Source organism: Eptatretus burgeri, chromosome 14 (genome assembly GCF_056783735.1).
Source record: "Eptatretus burgeri isolate ZD-2024b chromosome 14, Ebu_testis_v1, whole genome shotgun sequence".
Taxonomy (NCBI): domain Eukaryota; kingdom Metazoa; phylum Chordata; class Myxini; order Myxiniformes; family Myxinidae; genus Eptatretus; species Eptatretus burgeri.
In genome coordinates this window covers 41,573,401-41,593,400 of record NC_140974.1, presented here as the reverse complement: position 1 = coordinate 41,593,400, position 20,000 = coordinate 41,573,401, and the positions used below count along the sequence as shown (strand labels likewise).

The window sequence follows — 20,000 nt, the reverse complement described above, 5'->3', positions numbered from 1 at the left end:
CTCACCCTAATCCGTTGCTTTACTCACCCTAATCCGTTAATTTAATCACCCGAATCGGTTGCTTTACTCACCCGAATCCGTTGCTTTACTCACCCGAATCCGTTGCTTTACTCACCCTAATCCGTTGCTTTACTCACCCTAATCCGTTGCTTTACTCACCCTTATCCGTTGCTTTACTCACCCTAATCCGTTGCTTTACTCACCCTAATCATTCGTTCTTTTAATTCGATCTTTAATTTGATTCATTTTCCCTGAGACCCGACCCTCAAAGCCGAAATCATATTTCGATTACATATTTTAATTTGTCTGTGACAGTCCATGATGGAAAATGACAGCACATATACTAATAAATGTCGGTGTGTGTCCATCCGTTTGTCCGTCTTCTCCATTACTCCAAAACCATGAAACCTCGCAGCCCCAAACTTTGCATGCATACTTAGGGAACTCCAAGATGGTACATGAATGAGAATTGGGCGTTTGGGTTAAGTTAAACACCCATTTTGAAGATAATCAAGGTTGTGCTCATCATGAAAAACCGAAATAAGCCTGACAAAGATGGTGGTATACCATCTTGGTCAGCCCTCTATCAGCTCGCAAGAGTCTTAAGCTGCAATTTTTTTGGCCTGCTCTACAATGCCTTGACTTGGAACAGGTCACAATGATTCCTTAACCATAAAGTTTTTCTTTTTGGTTTCCTCACTCATATCATCAAATGCCTGATCATCATACCTTCGAATCGCTGGATACATTGCAATGCTTATAAACGCTCAGAGATGCCAGCGTTTGTGGCTTTATTTGATTTCTGCACATGCCATAACCTCCAGAATGTCTTAAGCTAAACCAAATTAAAAAAAAATTAAGCTCCAGAATTGAACTTAACAGCAGTTTTGACAGCCAATAAAGTGTTCATTTGTCCAACCGTGACATACTTTGACATCTCAGGAAGATGTTTAATATGATGGATCAGTGATCGATTATAATCGCTTGCAAAGTCAGCCATTCCATATCAACCATTTCGTTGGAGTGCTTCAGCCACTTGGCGAGCACTCCACATTTTTTGCACTATCACTAAATACTCTATATCGATTGACTTGAACAAAGTTCAGGAGCCACTCACCTGCGATGGCCCCGCGTTGTTCTGCAGTGCATCGGGCGGTGGCTGGCTCGCTGAAAATATGCAATTATATTTTACACCATGTTTCCCCCTTTTGTACGATCTTTCATTATACAACCCATGACTTCAGCATAGATATATCCATATAAATAAATTTTACAAACATTTCTTTTTAAAAAGTTTCTTCAACTGTTTCATTGGAGTGCTTAGTTAAGCCACTTGGAGAGCGCTCTTCAAGTTTCAACGGCGATACAGCGGTTCAATACTGGAGTTAGGAAGGCAAAATAAATGAGATGATTACAATGAGTGAAAAATGTTTGAAGCTGTTACAAAGCAATGAATCGCCACATCACAGCAGGATAGAAGAGAGGTACGCACACTCGCTCAAAACGGTGTACCCTGGGTTTGAATACCGACCCAGTTATAAACTGTCATCCCTTCGTTTCACAGACAGGGTAATTCATCATTGTGTGTGCCGTCTCTTGGATAGATGTTAAACTGGGTGTCACATCTGCCAGAATCCCTTCCTCTCTCCCTCCCTCTCTTTCACCCACTCCCCACTCCCCCGCTCCTCCGCTTCTGTTGAGGGGACTGTTAAGACCGACGGTTTAGTTTTGAATTTAAAACTGCTTCCCCATAGGGCAGTGACGGTGTGGTGAATGGTTTAAAGCAGCGAGTCGAGAAAGACCTGCCCATCCCATCCCGAGTCAATAGCAAGTCAATAGACTTTTGCTGCGATAACTAAAATTATTCAAACTCAAAGTGCATTTTCCTACATCACTGACACCATATCATCATCACGATTCGTTGTCCAACAGACAATGTACAAGACCATGGATCCCAATGATGGTCAAAGACATTCGTCGAATCATGTACTTTGTGAATTACAAGAACATTTGCAGTCAATGGACAAAAAAATAACATTTTATGATCATAAATCTGCGATGTGGGAATGAAGAGCAATCGTTTCGGATGAAAAGGACAAATAGTCTAAGAAAAAGTCCAACCCTCATTGCACTACCCGGGAGGCACTGGCAGCCACTGGCGGCCACTGGCGGCCCGGGTGGCCTGAAGTGCGGCCCCTGACGTGGGGCTGATAAAAACACAAATCTGAAATCACTCCATCCTAATCCGCCATAAATGCTATCAAATTGACCCAGTGGTTTCAAATGAGTGTTCCAATGCAAAGTATAAAAGTAACATAACTACTACATCAGGATATGGTCACAGTGTACAAAGTAGAAGGGCACTCGGTAGAGCGCATACCTCCGCCACGCAATGCCCGATCCACGAGAACATATCGGGCCCAATACATATTTTTGAAAAATCATGCGACACAGCACTACTGTATATTGTTTTTGGCCATAATCTCTCAATGGTGAAGAATGACTTTAAAAATTAAATCATGATCGTACCCAGATCCGGATTCGGATCTTCACCAAAATCGAAACACTTATTCCTTGACACACACCCAATATATCCACCAAGTTTTATCCGAATCCATCTACAACTTTTTGAAATACCGTGCTATATATCATTTAGCCCGATCTCTCAATTGTGAAGAATCACTCAAAAAATTATCAGATCCGTATCCGGATTTGGATCTTCACTAAAATTGAATCAATTCTTCAATTTCTCACACATAACGTGTCCACCAAGCTTCATCCGAATCCGTCCACAACTTTTTGAGATATCATGCAATATATAGTTTTTGGCCCTATCTCTCGATGATGAAGAATCATTTTTAAAATTCTAGTCGTCGGATCCGGATTTGGATCTTCACCAAAATCTAATCAGTTCGTCCTTATCACACACCCAACCTGTCCCCAAAATTTCATCCGGATCCGTCCACAACTTTTTTAGACATCCTGTACACAAACAGACAAACAGACAGAAAGGGGTGAAAACATCACCTCCTTCACCTTCGGTGGTGGAGGAAACAATTTCGCTTGCAGGCAGGTTAACCACAACGACCAAGAAGAGTACATGGGGGCGGACACTAAATGCAGCCATGACGGAGTCCTGCAGGCTGTGTGGCGGCTCTCACACTGATGCCTTATCGGAAAAAGTGCCCCCCCCCTCTAAAACAAGAGTCAAGATCGCTGGGTTAACCCAAACGTTTCGCCACAACTGCATTAAGCAAGTACACAGGGCAGCAATTTAGAATTTGATCAGGGTACCGGCACACAAGACACAATGGTCCATTCTGGGGGTCTTTAACATCCACCAACCAAGCACTTGCAGCTTAACCCAAATCCTACCAACATATTTTACAACCGAATCTTACCAATTGGGGTCTTTTCGTACCGCAACTCAAAAACCATTCAATTTCACTAAATCTCCCAAAGGTTCACATCAATGATTAAATATGGTGTTTTATTGTTTGTCAACAAACATTGAAAAAATAAATAAATAATTAAAATAAATCTAAAATTAACCGACCAACTGGGAATTTGCGACCCCAACTCAGAAGCATGAAATTTCATTCAATCTGCTAAAGTTTCGTATCAACGAGGAAATATATTTTGATTGGATGATGTTTATGTGATAAGGGACACAAACATAAGCATAAAATTATTTTTTTAGATTTGCTCGAAACAAATACAGTGTGGAGGAATCATATTTGAAAAAAAAATGAACGAAAACAATTGGGGTCTTTTTGGACCCCATACATTATTTGCTTGTAACTGTACAGCAAGGTGGGATCTTAAAACATCATCTGTATATATATATATATTTTTTTCTGTATATATATATATACAAAAACATTTTCTCCTGTTTGTATTTGGTGCCGCATTCGGTGATCATGCCACGCTGGTTGCATCACCGACCCCAAACTGAACCTTCTGGGAGAGGAAAAAATATTAAAATCAGATATGGACCGCAAGACCATTTTTAAATGGAGTGTAATCTAATCGATTTTTTTTCAATTTTTTTTTTTTAATCGAACCAAATTTTCCATTGTGACAGGACGTTTTTTTCCCCCATTTCTCAAAAACTGCCTGGCTATGTGAAAGGGAATGTATAAAAGGCAATACTCATCGTTTTAGAAGCATCATTCGCTTGTACTCGCTGTGCACAGTGTGAAGGTCCGAGTTCAACCGCGCTTCTCCGCAGAGACAACAGAGTTCGATAAGAATGCGTGAGTCGATGAATGCGGAGGTCTTTTGTTCTGTTCGTGAAAGTGCTTATTGTATTGTTGCTCGTTATCTTTTCACTCGCTTTTTGCCTTATTTATGATAAATTTGAACGACCTAGCAAGTTCTCGCACACGATTCGAAAAGGGGGTCGGGATGGGATTAAGGTGGCAAAAATGCAAATGGTGTCTTCTGTCTTTCAGCCGGCAAGCTGGGAGCATTATTGCCACATCTGATACAATTTAAATGCTCTAATGGTTGTGAGGTGCTCCATTTGAAACTGTTTGTTCGATAGATGTAGCTTTTTGATGCCTCGGGTCTGAAACAAAAATTTGCGTTGGTGTCAAAGCCGATGAATAATTGCAAAATAATAGTAGGATTGCTAACAGATCCAAGGTAGGAAGAGAGAGAGAGAGAGAGAGAGAGAGAGAGAGAGAGAGAGAGACAGAGAGAGACAGAGAGAGACAGAGAGAGACAGAGAGAGACAGAGAGAGACAGAGAGAGACAGAGAGAGACAGAGAGAGAGAGAGACAGCGAGAGAGAGAGAGAGAGAGAGAGAGAGAGAGAGAGAGAGAGAGAGAGAGAGAGAGAGAGAGAGAGAGAGAGAGAGAGAGAGAGAGAGAGACAGCGAGAGAGAGAGAGAGAGAGAGAGAGAGAGACAGAGAGAGAGACAGCGAGAGACAGAGAGAGAGACAGCGAGAGACAGAGAGAGAGACAGCGAGAGACAGAGAGAGAGACAGCGAGAGACAGAGACAGAGAGAGACAGCGAGAGACACAGACAGAGAGAGACAGCGAGAGACACAGAGAGACACAGAGAGACACAGAGACAGAGAGAGAGAGAGAGACAACGGTGATTCTTTATATTAATCTTTGCGACCTTTATTAAAATAAACAATGTAAAAACGATCGATATAAAATTTCCCAAGCTATTTTTGGTGAAAGCTATACGATGTAATGGACAAGTTTAGTTTGAAATTGATTTGAGTTGCAGAACATTTGGAATTCAAGGATTCCTGGAGAGGAGACAGTCATGCAGCATGGCTTTAGGAATCGTCGGTCATTGACGGATTTGTACTTGCAGTCGGTAGTGGGAGGGTTTAGGTTGGGAGAGAGTCAACACTCAGTGAGAAAGTTGTGGGCAGGACGGTGTGAGTTGGAGAGCACACAGGTAAGAAAGGTCGTGAGCGGTGGTAGTGGGTGATCAAGCAAGCGAGAAAGCTTGGTGGATAGGAGCAACACCCTGGTTAGAAATCTGAACTGAGGTTGGGTTCTTGGAATGTCAGTTCAGCTTTCGGGGACGAGCACTACTGTGGGACAAGATTACAAAGCAGAAGTTATAATATTTACCTCTGCCACCGAAGGTGAAGGAGGTTATGTTTTCACCCTTTTCCATCTGTTTGTTTGCAGGATATCTCAAAAAGTTGTGGACGGATTCGGCCGAAATTTGGTGGACAGATTGGGTGTGTGACAAGGACGAACTGATTAGATTTTGGTGAAGATCCGGATCTGATATTTTTTTAAAGTCATTCTTCACCATTGAGAGATCGGGTCAAAAAAAAGTTTATATATTGCACGATATCTCAAAAATGTATTGGGCCCGATATGTTCTCGTAGATAAGGCATTGCGTAGCAGAGGTATGCGCGATACCGAGTGCCCTTATAGTTATTTATAAAATAGCTTTAATCATGACATATATAATATGTGTGTGTGTGTATAAATATGATTCATGATGTCCTTCGGCTTCCTCCACATTACCCCACTTACCCCTCCCATTTATCCGACAGGTTCCTGGATTCTCCTTTCTATTGTCCTTGCTCTGGCATTCAGCACCGTTAAGACGCGGAAAGCAATGAGACAAGCTCAATTCCTCTGCGAGATCATTAAAGATATTGAATGGCTGTTGGAGGTAGGTCAGTCGCTGTGAATTTATTCAGCTGCATTTGACTACCATGGGTACGAATGGGAACATAGGATGAACGAATTAGCTGTTTCCATCTATACAACGACAGATTGTTCCCAATTCTTCAACAAGTCAAAGGCTCCTGATTTTTTGGCAAATTAATATTTTAATCTCGAGTTTGTCGCATGTTTACAGCTGTCAGCAAGTTCGTTCTATCTATCTATTTATTAACTTACTTAAGGTGAAGACACAGCTTTGACAATATTGCTACTTTGTTTCATAAACATCTGCCTGGGTCCATGAAAACACCTGCTTCAAGTTAGCGCGGAAGTAAGAAAAAGATTTGCAATTCCAAAGCACAAAATTCCGAACCAAACCGTTGAGGACCGAGAATGAAATAACTGAACATTGATCGGGATGGGTGAACCGCCGTGAGAAGGAAGCAGAAGCTGAGGATCCTTTGAAGCGGTATGTCTGGTTATTAGTCCCCAATGAGGTGTCAGCCCAGTTTGGGGGTTATGTTTTGAGTCCTGTCAATCCATGCATCAATCCATCCAGAGCCTATGCTCGAAAATGATTTGGACGTATTTCTTTCATATTCAGCACATGTATGTAATAATGATTTAAAGTGGGGGAGCTCATGTAGAAAGTAGAAGGGCACTTGGTAGAGCACATATCTCCACCTGGATGATTCGTTTACGTTTTGTATCCCACTGATAAGCCCGATATGGATTCGGACCTGAACTAAAATTGAACGAGCTTGTTCTTGTCACCTAACCAACTCATCCACCAAATTTTGTCTGAATCCATCCATAACATTTTGAGATATCTTGTTTATAAACAAAAAACAAACAAACAGACAGGAGTGGAAACAACCTCCATCTTCCTTTGGTGGTGGAGGTCAATATTGAAAAACGTGCGAAGAGTAAATCCCGTATGTTACGTCTCTTGAAATGTCATGGTTTACCATCTGAAGACTTGCTCACTATTTTTACAACTAATATCTGCTCTCCCTCCTAATATGCAGCACCTGTTTGGAGTGGAGCACTTATAAAACAAAATGTTACAATGGAAGTGTCTTCCACAATGGAAGAGTCCAAAAAGTGTTCTTCGTATGGTATTGCGATCTAAATACACAACATAGCAACAAGTTTCGTCTCAGCCCTCACTCCATAGTTTGGGAAGAATGCAGAAAATCTGTTTTTTTTGTTAATGTTGAAGGCGACAAGCATGGATTGAATAGTCCTCGTCGAGCCCAAACCTTAAATAAAAGAGCTGCATTGATAGAAAAGTAAGGAAAGAGAGAATAGTCTAAGAGTTTTTGAGGAAGTAAAAATATCTGCTTTTTGAAAAGGGGAAGGTCATCAGTGTTTGGGAAGATATGAGAGGGGAAAGAGTTAGAGAGTTTGACAGTGGAAGGGAAGAAACAAACATCGTAACGGCCCACCCTTGAGTTGCCAATGGCCACACAATAATCACGTGATGTAGTGGTTTGTCGAGTATTCCTTGGTCTCGTTAATGGTGGAAGTACACAAGCAGCAAGTTCTTGCGAGCAGAAACCGAAGTAATATCTGTAGAAAAGAGAAAGAGAGCCTACTATGTGGCATAATTTGAGTGGGTCAAGTTTTGAGGTCACATTGGTGGAGTTGACAAGTCGAATAACTTTGGATTCAATTCTGTCCAGTAAGTATGTGGAGCTGGAACCTCCCCAGATGTGAGAGCAGTACTCCATACAAGGACGAATCAATCCTTTACATAGTTGGAGCAACTGTTCAGAGGAGAAGAATCTTCGACATCTGAACAGGACTCCTAATTTCTTCGAGGCAGACTTAACTATTTGCATAATGTGTGAATTTCAGGATAAATTTGATGTTAGAGTGATACCTTGTAGATTTATTGTATCACATGGTGTAATTGTAGAGCTTTCAAAGGAGATTGGAGAGTTGAGAGGAGTTTTAGAGAGAGATATATATATATATATATATATATATATATATATATATATATATGTATATATATATATATATATATATATATATGTATATATATATATATATATATGTATATATATATGTATATATATATATATATATATGTATATATATATATATATATATATATATATATATATATATATATATATATATATATATATATATATATATATATATATATATATATATATATATATATATATATATATATATATATATATATATATATATATATATATATATATATTAGAAGAAATTGAGTTTTTAAAACATTAAATTTAACTTGATTACATTTTCCCCACTGGGAGATCTTGTCCAAATCCGAATTGAAAGAGGTGGCTGTGATGAAACGAGATGTGGATCAAGTGAGGGAAGACGGGGCAGATGGGAAAGACATGGAGGAATGTAATGTCGAGTCATCAGAATGAGTGCATTTGGTTATTTGTGGAAGAAAGAAGGTCATTGATAAAAAGAAGGAAGAGGGTTGGGGACAGAACGGAACCCTGAGGTACACCACTGTTGATGGGGAAGGGGGTTGATGTTGAACCACCAATAATTATGGAGATAGAACAGTTGGAGAGAAATCTCGATACTAGAGAGCAGAGTGAAGGAGGAAAGCCGAAAGAGGGAAGCTTGGATATCAGACCCCGATGCCAAACTCTGTCAAAGGCTTTTGAGATATCAAAGCCAACAACAAAAGATTCCCCAAAGTCTCTCAAAGAAGAGGCCCAGACATTCATAAGTAAGAAAGGATCTTTTTATAGTGATAAAATATGTCAATATTTTGTGTATGTATGTATGCAAGACTAGTATGCAAGACCTGTAGATCTTGCCTTGTGAAAGCCATATTTGTGGTCAGACAGAAGACTGTGAGATTCAAGATGATTGAGAAAATGGGAATTGAAAAGACGTTCAAAGACTTTGGAAACAGTAGAAGTCAGAGCAATCGGACAGTAGTTAGAAGGGTTTGAACGATCACCCTTCTTTAAAATAGGCTGTACTAAGGCATGTTTCCAGGAAAGAGGAAAAGTTTGGGTTTTTACACAAAAACGAAACAAACGAGCAAGCACTGGTGCAAGTTCTGAAGCACGTTCCTTCAAGACACGGGGAGGAATGCCATCTTGCCCATCGGCCTTGCTTGTGTCCAGAGAGAGAGAGGAGTATTTTTTTGACGGCATGAAAGGAGATTATAGGGAGGGACATAGGATTGGTGAGGGGAGCATCAGAGGGAGATGGAATGTTAGAGTTATCCAGTCTGCAGTTAGAGGAGAAAAGAAAACCAAAAAGAGTTGCTTTATCAGTCGGAGAGACAGCGATAGTTTCATCGGAACGGAAAACCGAAGGAAAGGCAGAGTGACAGAAGTTGTTGGAGATACTTTCAGCTAAGGACCAGAAAGATCTATTCGTGGAAGAAAATGAGAGGTTGTCACATTTCTTTTGAATAAAGGAATGCTTCGCCTCACAAATAACATGTTTGCAATGATTTCTGGCAGATATGAGAGTCGGAGGAAGAAGAGTTTTTCCGTGTCCGAGATGCAGCATCCCTCGCACGAATGGCCACAGAGCAGGAATTATTGAACCAAGAATTGGTCGGAGAGAGATAGATTTGAAAGGGAAGGGGATATAAGCCTCCATTCCTGCAGCAATAACCTCAGCTATACATTCAGCAGAGATAGACGCATCGCCCCAGGAGAGGCAGTAGTCTTTCCAGGGAAAGTCAGAAAAGAAGTTTCGTAAACCAGTCCAGTCAGCATTATTAAAATGCCAATACTGGAGTTTTGTTGGAGCAGTCGGGGGAGAAGAAGTGGTGGTAAGTAAAGTGATGTTCACAAGATTGTGGTCAGAAGAACCAAATGGAGGTGAAATTGTGTAGTTGTAATGCAACAGATTGGAAGTGAAGAATAAATCCAAAGTATTGGTGGTGTGGTCATGACGATCTGGGATGTGGGTGTGGGTAGGGTGGGTGATAATTTGTTCCAAATCATTAAGAATGGAAAATGTAAGAGCTTCAACCCCCCCCCAGAATCCGTGTGGGAAGATTTCAGCCACTCCCTGTGGTGTACAATGAAGTCTCTTGATAGAGAAATTCTGCTTGAGGGTGTTCGGATATCAGGGCCTCATGGCAAGCGTTAAGTTAGTCAAAGAAAGCTATTACGTTTGTAGAATTTGGAGAGCAGTCAGTGAAACAGAGAAAGATAGTGATGGTCGGGAGACAAATCTTCAGCCAGATGACATCAAAGTTTGGAGATTCGAGGTCCACAAGGCGTACAGCGGGCGTATTGATGTTGTTGTAGACACAGACTCCTCCTTTGAAGTGGAATCGTGAGTGAAGGTTGTAGTTCGAAATGTTGTAAAAATTAATAAGAACATCATGTGATAATTGGGTGTCTGAGATAAGCAAGATATGAGGAGAGGAGCTTGTGAGATGATGTTCAACAGAGGGAAGATTCGAAGAAAGACCACGGATGTTGGTGAAATTAATTGATAAAGAGTCACGTTGGTTCAAAAGGCAAGGGTCTTGGGAGGGACTGATACTACTACTGCTGAGCCCCCCCTCTCGTTGGCAGCACAGACAGGCACATCACCAGAGATTCTTCGCACCCCATAATGCCGGGAACTAGAAGCCATTAACTTTTCGGACTTTATCATATTTATATTTCATTGCAGGCTGTCTGAGGGAAATGAAAGGAAAGAAAAATAAAAGACAGAGAATGTAAAGTGAGGAGGGAAAATGGGTGAGTAAGAAAAATGTATGATGAAAAGTATATGATGTTTGTTTGCAAGAAAGAGAGATTAAAGCTCGTCTGGTAGCTGGAGTTTCAGTGAGACAGAAAGTAACACCAGTAATCCTGACACGGAGAGTGTAAGATGCTTCCGGGCACCACTCTAACGCTCCCAAGTCAGAACGGTAGTACCACCCTGGGTCGGTTACTGTCTTCAACCTCTGACCTAAAACACCGGTCTAAGCGGATGGGTGTTTTTTCAGAGACACCATCTCCTTACTGGATGGCAGTTGGCTCCCGAAAGGAGGTCATCGCCCTTTGGCAGGTGTTCTTTAGTCGTCCTGGCAGGGAGTCACAGTCACCCTCCCCACCGACAAGCCAGTGAGGGGTGTCGGTTTAGTCGCCGACAACCCGACCATGCGGTAGGTAGCACTCACTGGGTTACACGTGACCAGTGGCAATCAATAAACCTGACTGACCTTACTGTATCACATTAAATGGAAAGTTTGGTTTTTATAAACCACCAATCGATTTGTGCGAGTTTTCCCATGAATATCTCCAGAATTTTGTTGTAAAACAAAGTGTTTGAAAAACACCGTTTCACCTTTTTCACTCTTTTTAAAACTGATAAGTGTATTCGGTGATGTCACATTTGTGCCCATGTGGAGTAACTCGATTTTACTACGTTTGTGTTTGTTTGTATGTTTATTTTTTATAGTTATTTTATATTCTAATCCTTAAAAAAAAAAAGATTTAATCTCCTTTTTACTCTTTTTCTCCCGTTATTATCCGTTTGTTTTATTCATATTTATTTATTTATTGTTAATTCACTTTTTATATCCTTGTATATTTAGGAATAATTCATTGTTGTTCTTCAATTACTAAAGGCCCGGTCACACCTTGACGTTTTAGCCAGCGATGGCAACGTATTAAAATGTATGTAAAACGCTGGCTTACGTTGAACTTTTGATGTTTTTTTTTAAAGATTCGGACGTATTCATAACGACTTGGTCTTATGTATAACGCATTGGTAACGGACACAAAACGTTTCATTGTGTTATAGATAACTTATACCAATGAATGCTGAACCTGTTGTTGGCCTACACAACCGATGCCCAACGATAGTCTAACTTCGGCATAGCGCGTTGCACGCATCGCCGACGATGTCGTGACGTAGCCTATTAAAAGGCTGACGCACAACGATTCGAATCATAACTGCCGTAGAAATGGAAGTGACAACATCGCGGTCACACCTTGGCAATCTTGCCAGCTTATGCCGACCTAAGAAAAATGTGTCTAAAACGTTGGGGCACGTCAAATACGGTATGAGTAAGTTTGGTATACGTGAGTAGAACGCTAAAGTACGCTATCATACGTCGTAGTAAGTAGAGTACGTCAAGAAATTTTAAACATGTTCAAAATTTTAAGACGTACTCGGTGTATGACACACGTTCCGCATGCGATGGGGATAAGTTTTACACACGATATGTGGACGCTTACACACGTCCACAAACGCTACTTATAAGCTACTCATAAGTCGAAACACGTCGCGGTAATGTCTTTTTTACGCGAAACTTATTTCTAACTTATGTTTGACGTGCTTTGAACCAATTCTTTACGTAGTCCCAACACACATCGACGTATGTAGACGTATTCCAATGACGTCTTCCTGTCGATAAAAAAAAATAAATGAACGTGTTTTTAGCTTACAACTGCCATATAAAGACGTGTTCCCAGCGGTTTTGGGAATTGGTATATAAAAATGGTGTTCATAAAAGGGGAACCCAACAGTGTTTTCGAGTCCTTTTTGAGTCGATGTCCATGTCAGCAGTAACAGTATCAGTATCAGTATTAGTATTAGTATTAGTATTAGTATTACTAGTAGTTTGTTCATGTTGGCAGTAGTAGGTGAGTGTGAGGGGGAGGGTGTGGGTTATGATGGATCGTCCTTGCGTCCGCGTGTCCACGGGTAGGAGACATCTTTTCACCATTGTTCGAAGTTCTTCGCGGCTAATTTTTTATGGGGCTTTTCCAACAATGAGCTATAGCTTGTTTTTACGGTTTAGGTCTATTCATAACGGGTTGGACAAATGCACAATGAACTAATAATGTGTATAGAGCGCTTTGCTTACTTATAGATACGATATACCAACGAATAACTATCGTGAAGCCGGCGTTCACAAACTATGCCCAACGATAGCCTAACTTATCCATATCGAGCGGCAGTTTATCTTTGCCGGTGACGTGGGGTTTGCTATTCATAGGCTGCCACTCAACGATTTAAATGGCTGCATCTCCACTATTGAAAGTAGACGCTTGCGCTCAACAATTGGATTTTTTTACACTCAACGACTTTTAAACGGTACCACTCAGCTATTTTCATTGTTTACAATGAACGATTTAAATTGCTGTCACTCGCCTTTGTTTTTTGACGCTGGGGTTTGGAAATTTGAAGTGTTTCTTCTGAACGTGTTAAAACGCTCAAACTCGACGATTTTAAATAGACGCTGCCGATGGACAATTGGAATCATAGCCAAGCTAGACATCGAAGTGTGAACATCCTCGTCATGCCGAAGAAAGGTTTGAAGAATGCTGCAAGTAAGTGTCCTGGCCGTGGCCGTGGACGCTGACGCAAGGACGATCCATTATACCGACGTCTTTCAGCCTATGAGTAACTTAAAAAGTAACGTCTGTCGACGTGTGGCAACGATCGCGTAACGTGCCAACAACACGTTAATCATAGGTTAGAAATAAGTTTCGGGTACGCTAAACATTACCTCGGCGTGTCTCAACTTATGATTAACTTACAAGTAGCATGTGTTGACGTCTGTCAACGATCGCAGACCGTGCATACAACTTGTGGCCAGCGTAGCGGAACGTGTGAGTCATACGCCGGCATACGTCGTGAAATTTCAAGCATGAAAAAAATTGAGGACAACCAAAAAGTACAACGTTTAAAGCCAACGTACAACGACGTATGGCAGTGTTTTTCAGCGTGCTCTCAATGTTATCAAAACTAACCCATAACGTATTCAACGTGTGCCAGCGTTTTAGAAAAAAAAATTCAAAAATCGGCATACGTTGGCTAAAACGTCAAGGTGTGACTGGGCCTTAAATTTCAACAGAAATATGTTGTTTAACCCGAATTGTAGTACAATGACACTCAAATTCGTTATGGTATTTTTGAAATATATGCTGTATATATATATATATATACATATACATATATATACATACATATACATATATATATATACATATATATATATATATACATATATATACATATATATATATATATATATATATATATATATATATATACATATATATATATATATACATATATATATACATATACATATACATATATATATATATACATATACATATACATATACATATACATATACATATACATACATATATATATATATATACATACATATATATATATACATATATATATATATATATATATATATATACATATATATATATACATATATATATACATATATATATATACATATATATATATACATATATATATACATATATATATATATACATATATATATATATATATATATACATATATATATATATATATATACACATATACATATATATATATATATATATATATATATATATATATATATATATATATATATATATATATATATATATATATATATATACATATACATATATATATATATATATACATATACATATATATATATATATATATACATATATATATACATATATACATATATATACATATATATACATATACATATATATATATATATATATATATATATATATATATATATATATATATATATATATATATATATATATATATATATATATATATATATATATATATATATACATATATATATATATATATATATATATATATATATATATATATATATATATACATACACACACATATACACACAAACAATCTATACACAGGCACTTCCAGGTATTTACGTCATTGATGCATTCCTGGAATCAAATCAAACTGAGATGGCCAGGGCCTGACGGACAAGTCACTTCATGTGACGGTACTCAGCACTGTATTCACTGCAGGCTTTTCTTGGCCTTTCTGATTAAATCTCTCGGAGGATCAAACTTATGATCGGGGGTGGTGGTGAGGGGGGGGGGGAGGTTGGTGGTTTTGCAGAAGGAGTTGGTTTTAAATGTGAGGAGAGCTGGTGTCCACATTTCAGCAATCGATCTTGTTCTTGCAAACCTGTGAGAAGATATTTTCCTCTTCAGCATGACAAGTATGTGCTGAACCACTGTAAACAGAAGGCCAATATCGTGACTCCCATCTGCCCTTCTCATCAACAATACAAACCTGGTGTTGACTTGACGGTTAAGGTGGCTGGCTTAAGATCTTAGGCTCTTGAGTTGGAGCCCCTGTCGTGCGATTGAAATAACACCAAGTGGGTTGATTCAGCCTGTCATCCTTTGAAGGTAGGCAAAATGAGCACCAGCTTGCTCATAACAGGGGCACTGCATCGGCGGCACAATCACGCTTCTAGAAAAACGATGCAACCAATAGGCACAGGCTGCATACGAAACAACATAAACGATATCTCATGGCACAAATGACCCTTCCAAACTCAAATAGTAATAAACATTAATGAAATGGGATACTGACCTTCAGCCAACGAAATAGGATTGGAGAGTTAACTGTACTCAAGCCTGTAGATCTGTAGGTCTGTGTCATAAGATGAGAAGCATTTGAGCTTTTGTCATCAAATTTTCAACAAACCGTTAGTATGAGAATATGGAGAAGACTGGTTAATAAATTTCACTTTAAAATTTTTTTTTTGTGTTCAAGTTCACTTTGAGTACAAAGCAGATGCGGACGGGCTTTGCCTTTTAGGACATTTTCTCGTTTCTATTGTGTTCGTTATCTTATTTAATAAAATGTCAACATTAATTACAGTATCATGAGTTTTAAAACAATATTGATATTTTTCTTTCTTCTCAGAAGAAACATCACCTGAACCTACAGTACGAGTACCATAAGTTAACACGTGATGCAGCTTGTAAGGTAACAAATATACTGCATCGATAAATTGTTAAAATTAAATTGTTTTCATGAAGGGATGGCAATATGGAATCACATTTGCATCGTATTCTTGAAAATGTGACGTCACGTCCATTGTTCCTGTCTTTTTATGTTTCACACAAGCAAGGTGTAACCGAATGTCTCAAGGAGTTCATCAACATACTCAACAGACCTCAACAACATCAACCTAAAAAAAATAAAAACAATGAGGACTTCACAAAAATCGACAAACTGAAAGACAAGCTGATTCATCGTTTTGGGATATCCAATAACCCGGTAGGTACCTTGCTTTTAGATAGGCAACTTACCAAACAATATATGGTCAATGCGAGTTGAATCCCATTGTTTTACCTCCTTCGGTCGCTTGGTGGTGCAGAGATAGCACTCATACTTTAGAGCTATCTAATCTGGGTTTCGTTTCCATAAAAACGATGAACTGTCAGATATGGGTTTCATCTGTCGGGCGTTGCCCAAATATGCGTGCCGTCCCTTGGATGGACGTTTTGGCATGGCAGCCATTTTGTATATATGGATATTATTGTATGTATGGATATAGGTTATGATGGTGCAACTGTCCCACATGTGCTGTAACGACTCCAAATCTCGTTTTTCATATCCTCGTGGAGGATCTCTAAGTCTTACTCACGTTGTTGTTCTTCATCTTCTTCTTGTGGACTTTTTTGTTTCACAGCCTTCAGTTTTCATCGAAACTTCCTGTAACTTGGCATATATATGTAAAAATACCCTGCGCAGACAGTAACCATCCCCGATTTTGAAAATTCCTCCGAGAAAAAAAGTTATGACGTCAAAATATCTCCGCTAATGGAAATCTCCTAAAAAAATATTTCCGAAACTAGGCAAGCTTTTTTAATTCTGTTTGCGGGAAGCGAACAGGGCATTATCAGAGATGAATTACCACACATATGAAACATCACTATGACATCATGTCAATTTTTATGACGTGATTCCTATTTTTTGACATTTTTTGTTTCACAACCCAGAGTTTTCATCGGATCTTCTTGAAACTTGCCATGTATATGCAGAAAGCCCACGCGCAGGCAGTAACCATCTCCGATTTTGGAAATTCTTCTGAGAAAAAAAGTTGACGTCATAATATCTCCGATAATGTAAATCGCCTATACCATTATTTCCGAAACGAGGCAAGCTTTTTGAATTTTGTTTGCGGGAATCAAGCTGGGAATTAGCACAGATAATTTATCGCAAACCTGATACATCACAATGACGTCATATTCGTTTTTATGACGTCATCATTAAGAGGACGAGGATATTAGCTCATTTGAGCTTGTTTTTCGCCCTTCTGACTTGTATCATTGAATGTTTGGCTGATCTGGCTTTAATTTTATATATTTGATTTGTACGACTTGTAATTTTAAAACTACAGCCCATGGGAACTTATAACGGCCTTAGTTGAAAACACAGCAATGGTCCTGATTAGCCAAGTTCATCACAACTTAATGAAATGAGATATTAAAAATCTGCTTCGTTGTCAGACAATCAGAATGCAATCTCGAAACAACTATGTAGATATATGTATCAAAAGCACTTGTTTTAGACAATAGGATGCATATTGAGTGTATAATTGGAGGTGTATATTTGATGAACGTGGTAACCATTTTTCTCCAAATTATTTTTTCACCCTTGAGAGTTTTATTTCTTGAGATTTGTCATTGTCGTTGGATGAGCAGTAAAATTACCTTTAAATCGATGTATGGGGTTGTGTTTGTACTACTTTCGGTTTTTGAATGAATCGCGCATTTGAGAGGTCACCTGACTCCTTCAGCGATATTACCGATCATGTTAACATCTTGATCAAGTTATTTTTCACATTTGTTATCGTGTTTTACGATCAGAGTTAACCATCTCACCAATTATGTAGATATCCGGGTCGAAATCCAAAAAATATTGGGCGTTTTATAAAGCATTGCATACAGTATAGGGATCTCCCCTCGCAGAGATGACAACACGTGGTGGGTGGCTCGTGTGTTTATAATTTATGAATTGTGAGAAAAAAATGACTGTTTGAAACCCCTATTTAGGTGCATCGTGGTAAAAAAAAAAAGTGAACTGAAAAGTTTCGTTGTGATTAACCTTGGGAGCTCAGAGGAGTAGGGCCACAAACAAACAAACATTTCACTTTTATGTATATATATAGAAAAATCCTATAGACTATCCTATTTCTAAATAAATTCAGACACGTTTTTAAAGAAATATCAGAAAGTAACACACTATATGCAGTTGAACATACACCGGTACTTTTTGGATAAAGCACTTTAAAACACTTTGGAAGAATTAACCAATGTCACATTGTTAAAGGTAAAACCAATAACAGAAGGAAGATTATGACACCAGTTAGAAACAGCCACAGAGATTCATTGTCAATCTGTAATCTCCGAGCACAATTTGACCGCCGTTACGTTTTTTGCAAATTAAATCACCATGACCTTGACCTTCGATCGACACAGCCCAAAAAGAAACTGTGGCAAGGAATGTCGATGTTAAGCGAGGGTTTTAATTTGATACCTGTATCTTGAAGCGTTTCTGAGTCATCGTCTTTTTTGTCCGTAAAAAAAAACAAACCCGCTATCCTTTAACATGGGCGACTTCGTTGCCATGGAAACGACGTTATAGCTATCGAATCGTTGCTACGGAAACGACGTAATCTGAGGTCTACCCTGGTACACTATCCTTCAGGTAACTCCAAAAATAGAAAACAGGTGAGTTGAGGTCCGGAAAATGGGGTGCCCATTCAACATCTGCCCTCGAGACGATTGGATCACTGAATTTCTGTTGTAGCCACGGTAGCGATCCGTTGGAAGTGTGAGGTGGAGCCCCATCTTGCTGGAGCCATTGCACAGTCTTGTCAATGTGGCACTTCCTCACTAATGCAACCCAGGATTGTGGATAACTTTCAAGTACCATTCAGTGGTGACCGGTTCCCAATTTCCCTTCTTCATCTTGAAACCAGAAAAGCCCAATGATGCCAGATTTGCTTATGGCAACCCATTCAGTGCATTGCTGGCTATGCAACGGCCTTTCAAGAACTTCACCATGCGAACTAGAACCCCGAAACACGTTGTTTTTAGTTAACATGACCGCTTAAAAGAAAGTGGGCCTCGTCAGAAGATGCGAGATACGGGTACTTTTTTAGTTTCTGCTTCAGAATTATTTGTGTACTTGAGAAAGATAAGTTAAATTCTTGAGATCAACGACGCAGCGATTTCCTGTGGTCCTCAAAGCTGCTTCATGGACAGAATTTGAACAATGAAGATTTTGGACTGCAATTAAGAATTTTTATTGTCCACTTTATCAATCGAAAAATAGCAGACTTATCCGGGGATAATCTGGTCTCGAACTCTTTCTCAATTGTTTGATTCCGTTTAAATGACTTTGTGGCAAAGTAAGACCCCACAATAAAGATCCTTTGTTCATTTTTCCATGCTATCTTCGATATTAACAGTATGACTCTCTGATGTTTGCAGTTTTTGCTCCAAATGATGCTTCATTCATAACATGCAAGAGAAAAAGAATTAAAATTTCACTTAACTTAAAAGGGTTGCATTTGTATTCAATGAAACTCCCTGGTAATATAAGCTATCCGACTAGCCCAGTAATTAATGTAAAAACACAATGATGTTTGTTTTGTAACTTTACTCAGTTATAAAAGCCTGGTGTTGGCTTCATGGTTAGGGCTCCTGAGCTTGAGCCCTGTTGGCTGCTGAATTAACACCAAGTGGGGTTGACTCAGCCTGTCATTCTTCTGAGGTTGGCGAAATGAGTACCAGTGTACCGGTAGAGAGGCACAGCATCAAGGGCACAATCACACCCCAAGAAAATGATAGCTTGCCATATGTAAGAGAGATGAAGACTCAGTTATGACCCTGATATCCATTCTTGCTTTGTCCTGCACGTGATTTGTGCACATGCTCCATCATGAGTTGTTCATACATCAACGGGGTTGGAACAAACAGCTCTTGGGTTTGTGTTAAACCAAAACAAACCCTTG

At 39.1% G+C, this 20,000-nt stretch overlaps 1 protein-coding gene across 1 annotated transcript in view; it reads left to right on the top strand.

The window, feature by feature from the left end:
• Nucleotides 1-4,148: 4,148 nt before the first annotated feature.
• The window catches only part of LOC147013032 (uncharacterized), a 16,740-nt gene continuing 888 nt past the window's right edge, over nt 4,149-20,000 (top strand). The window contains exons 1-4 of the mRNA XM_085854483.1: nt 4,149-4,256; nt 6,037-6,158; nt 15,896-15,958; nt 16,100-16,252. Coding sequence (XP_085710609.1) covers nt 4,253-4,256; nt 6,037-6,158; nt 15,896-15,958; nt 16,100-16,252 — 342 coding nt within the window. The 5' untranslated portion in view covers nt 4,149-4,252. The remainder of the gene's footprint in view (nt 4,257-6,036; nt 6,159-15,895; nt 15,959-16,099; nt 16,253-20,000) is intronic.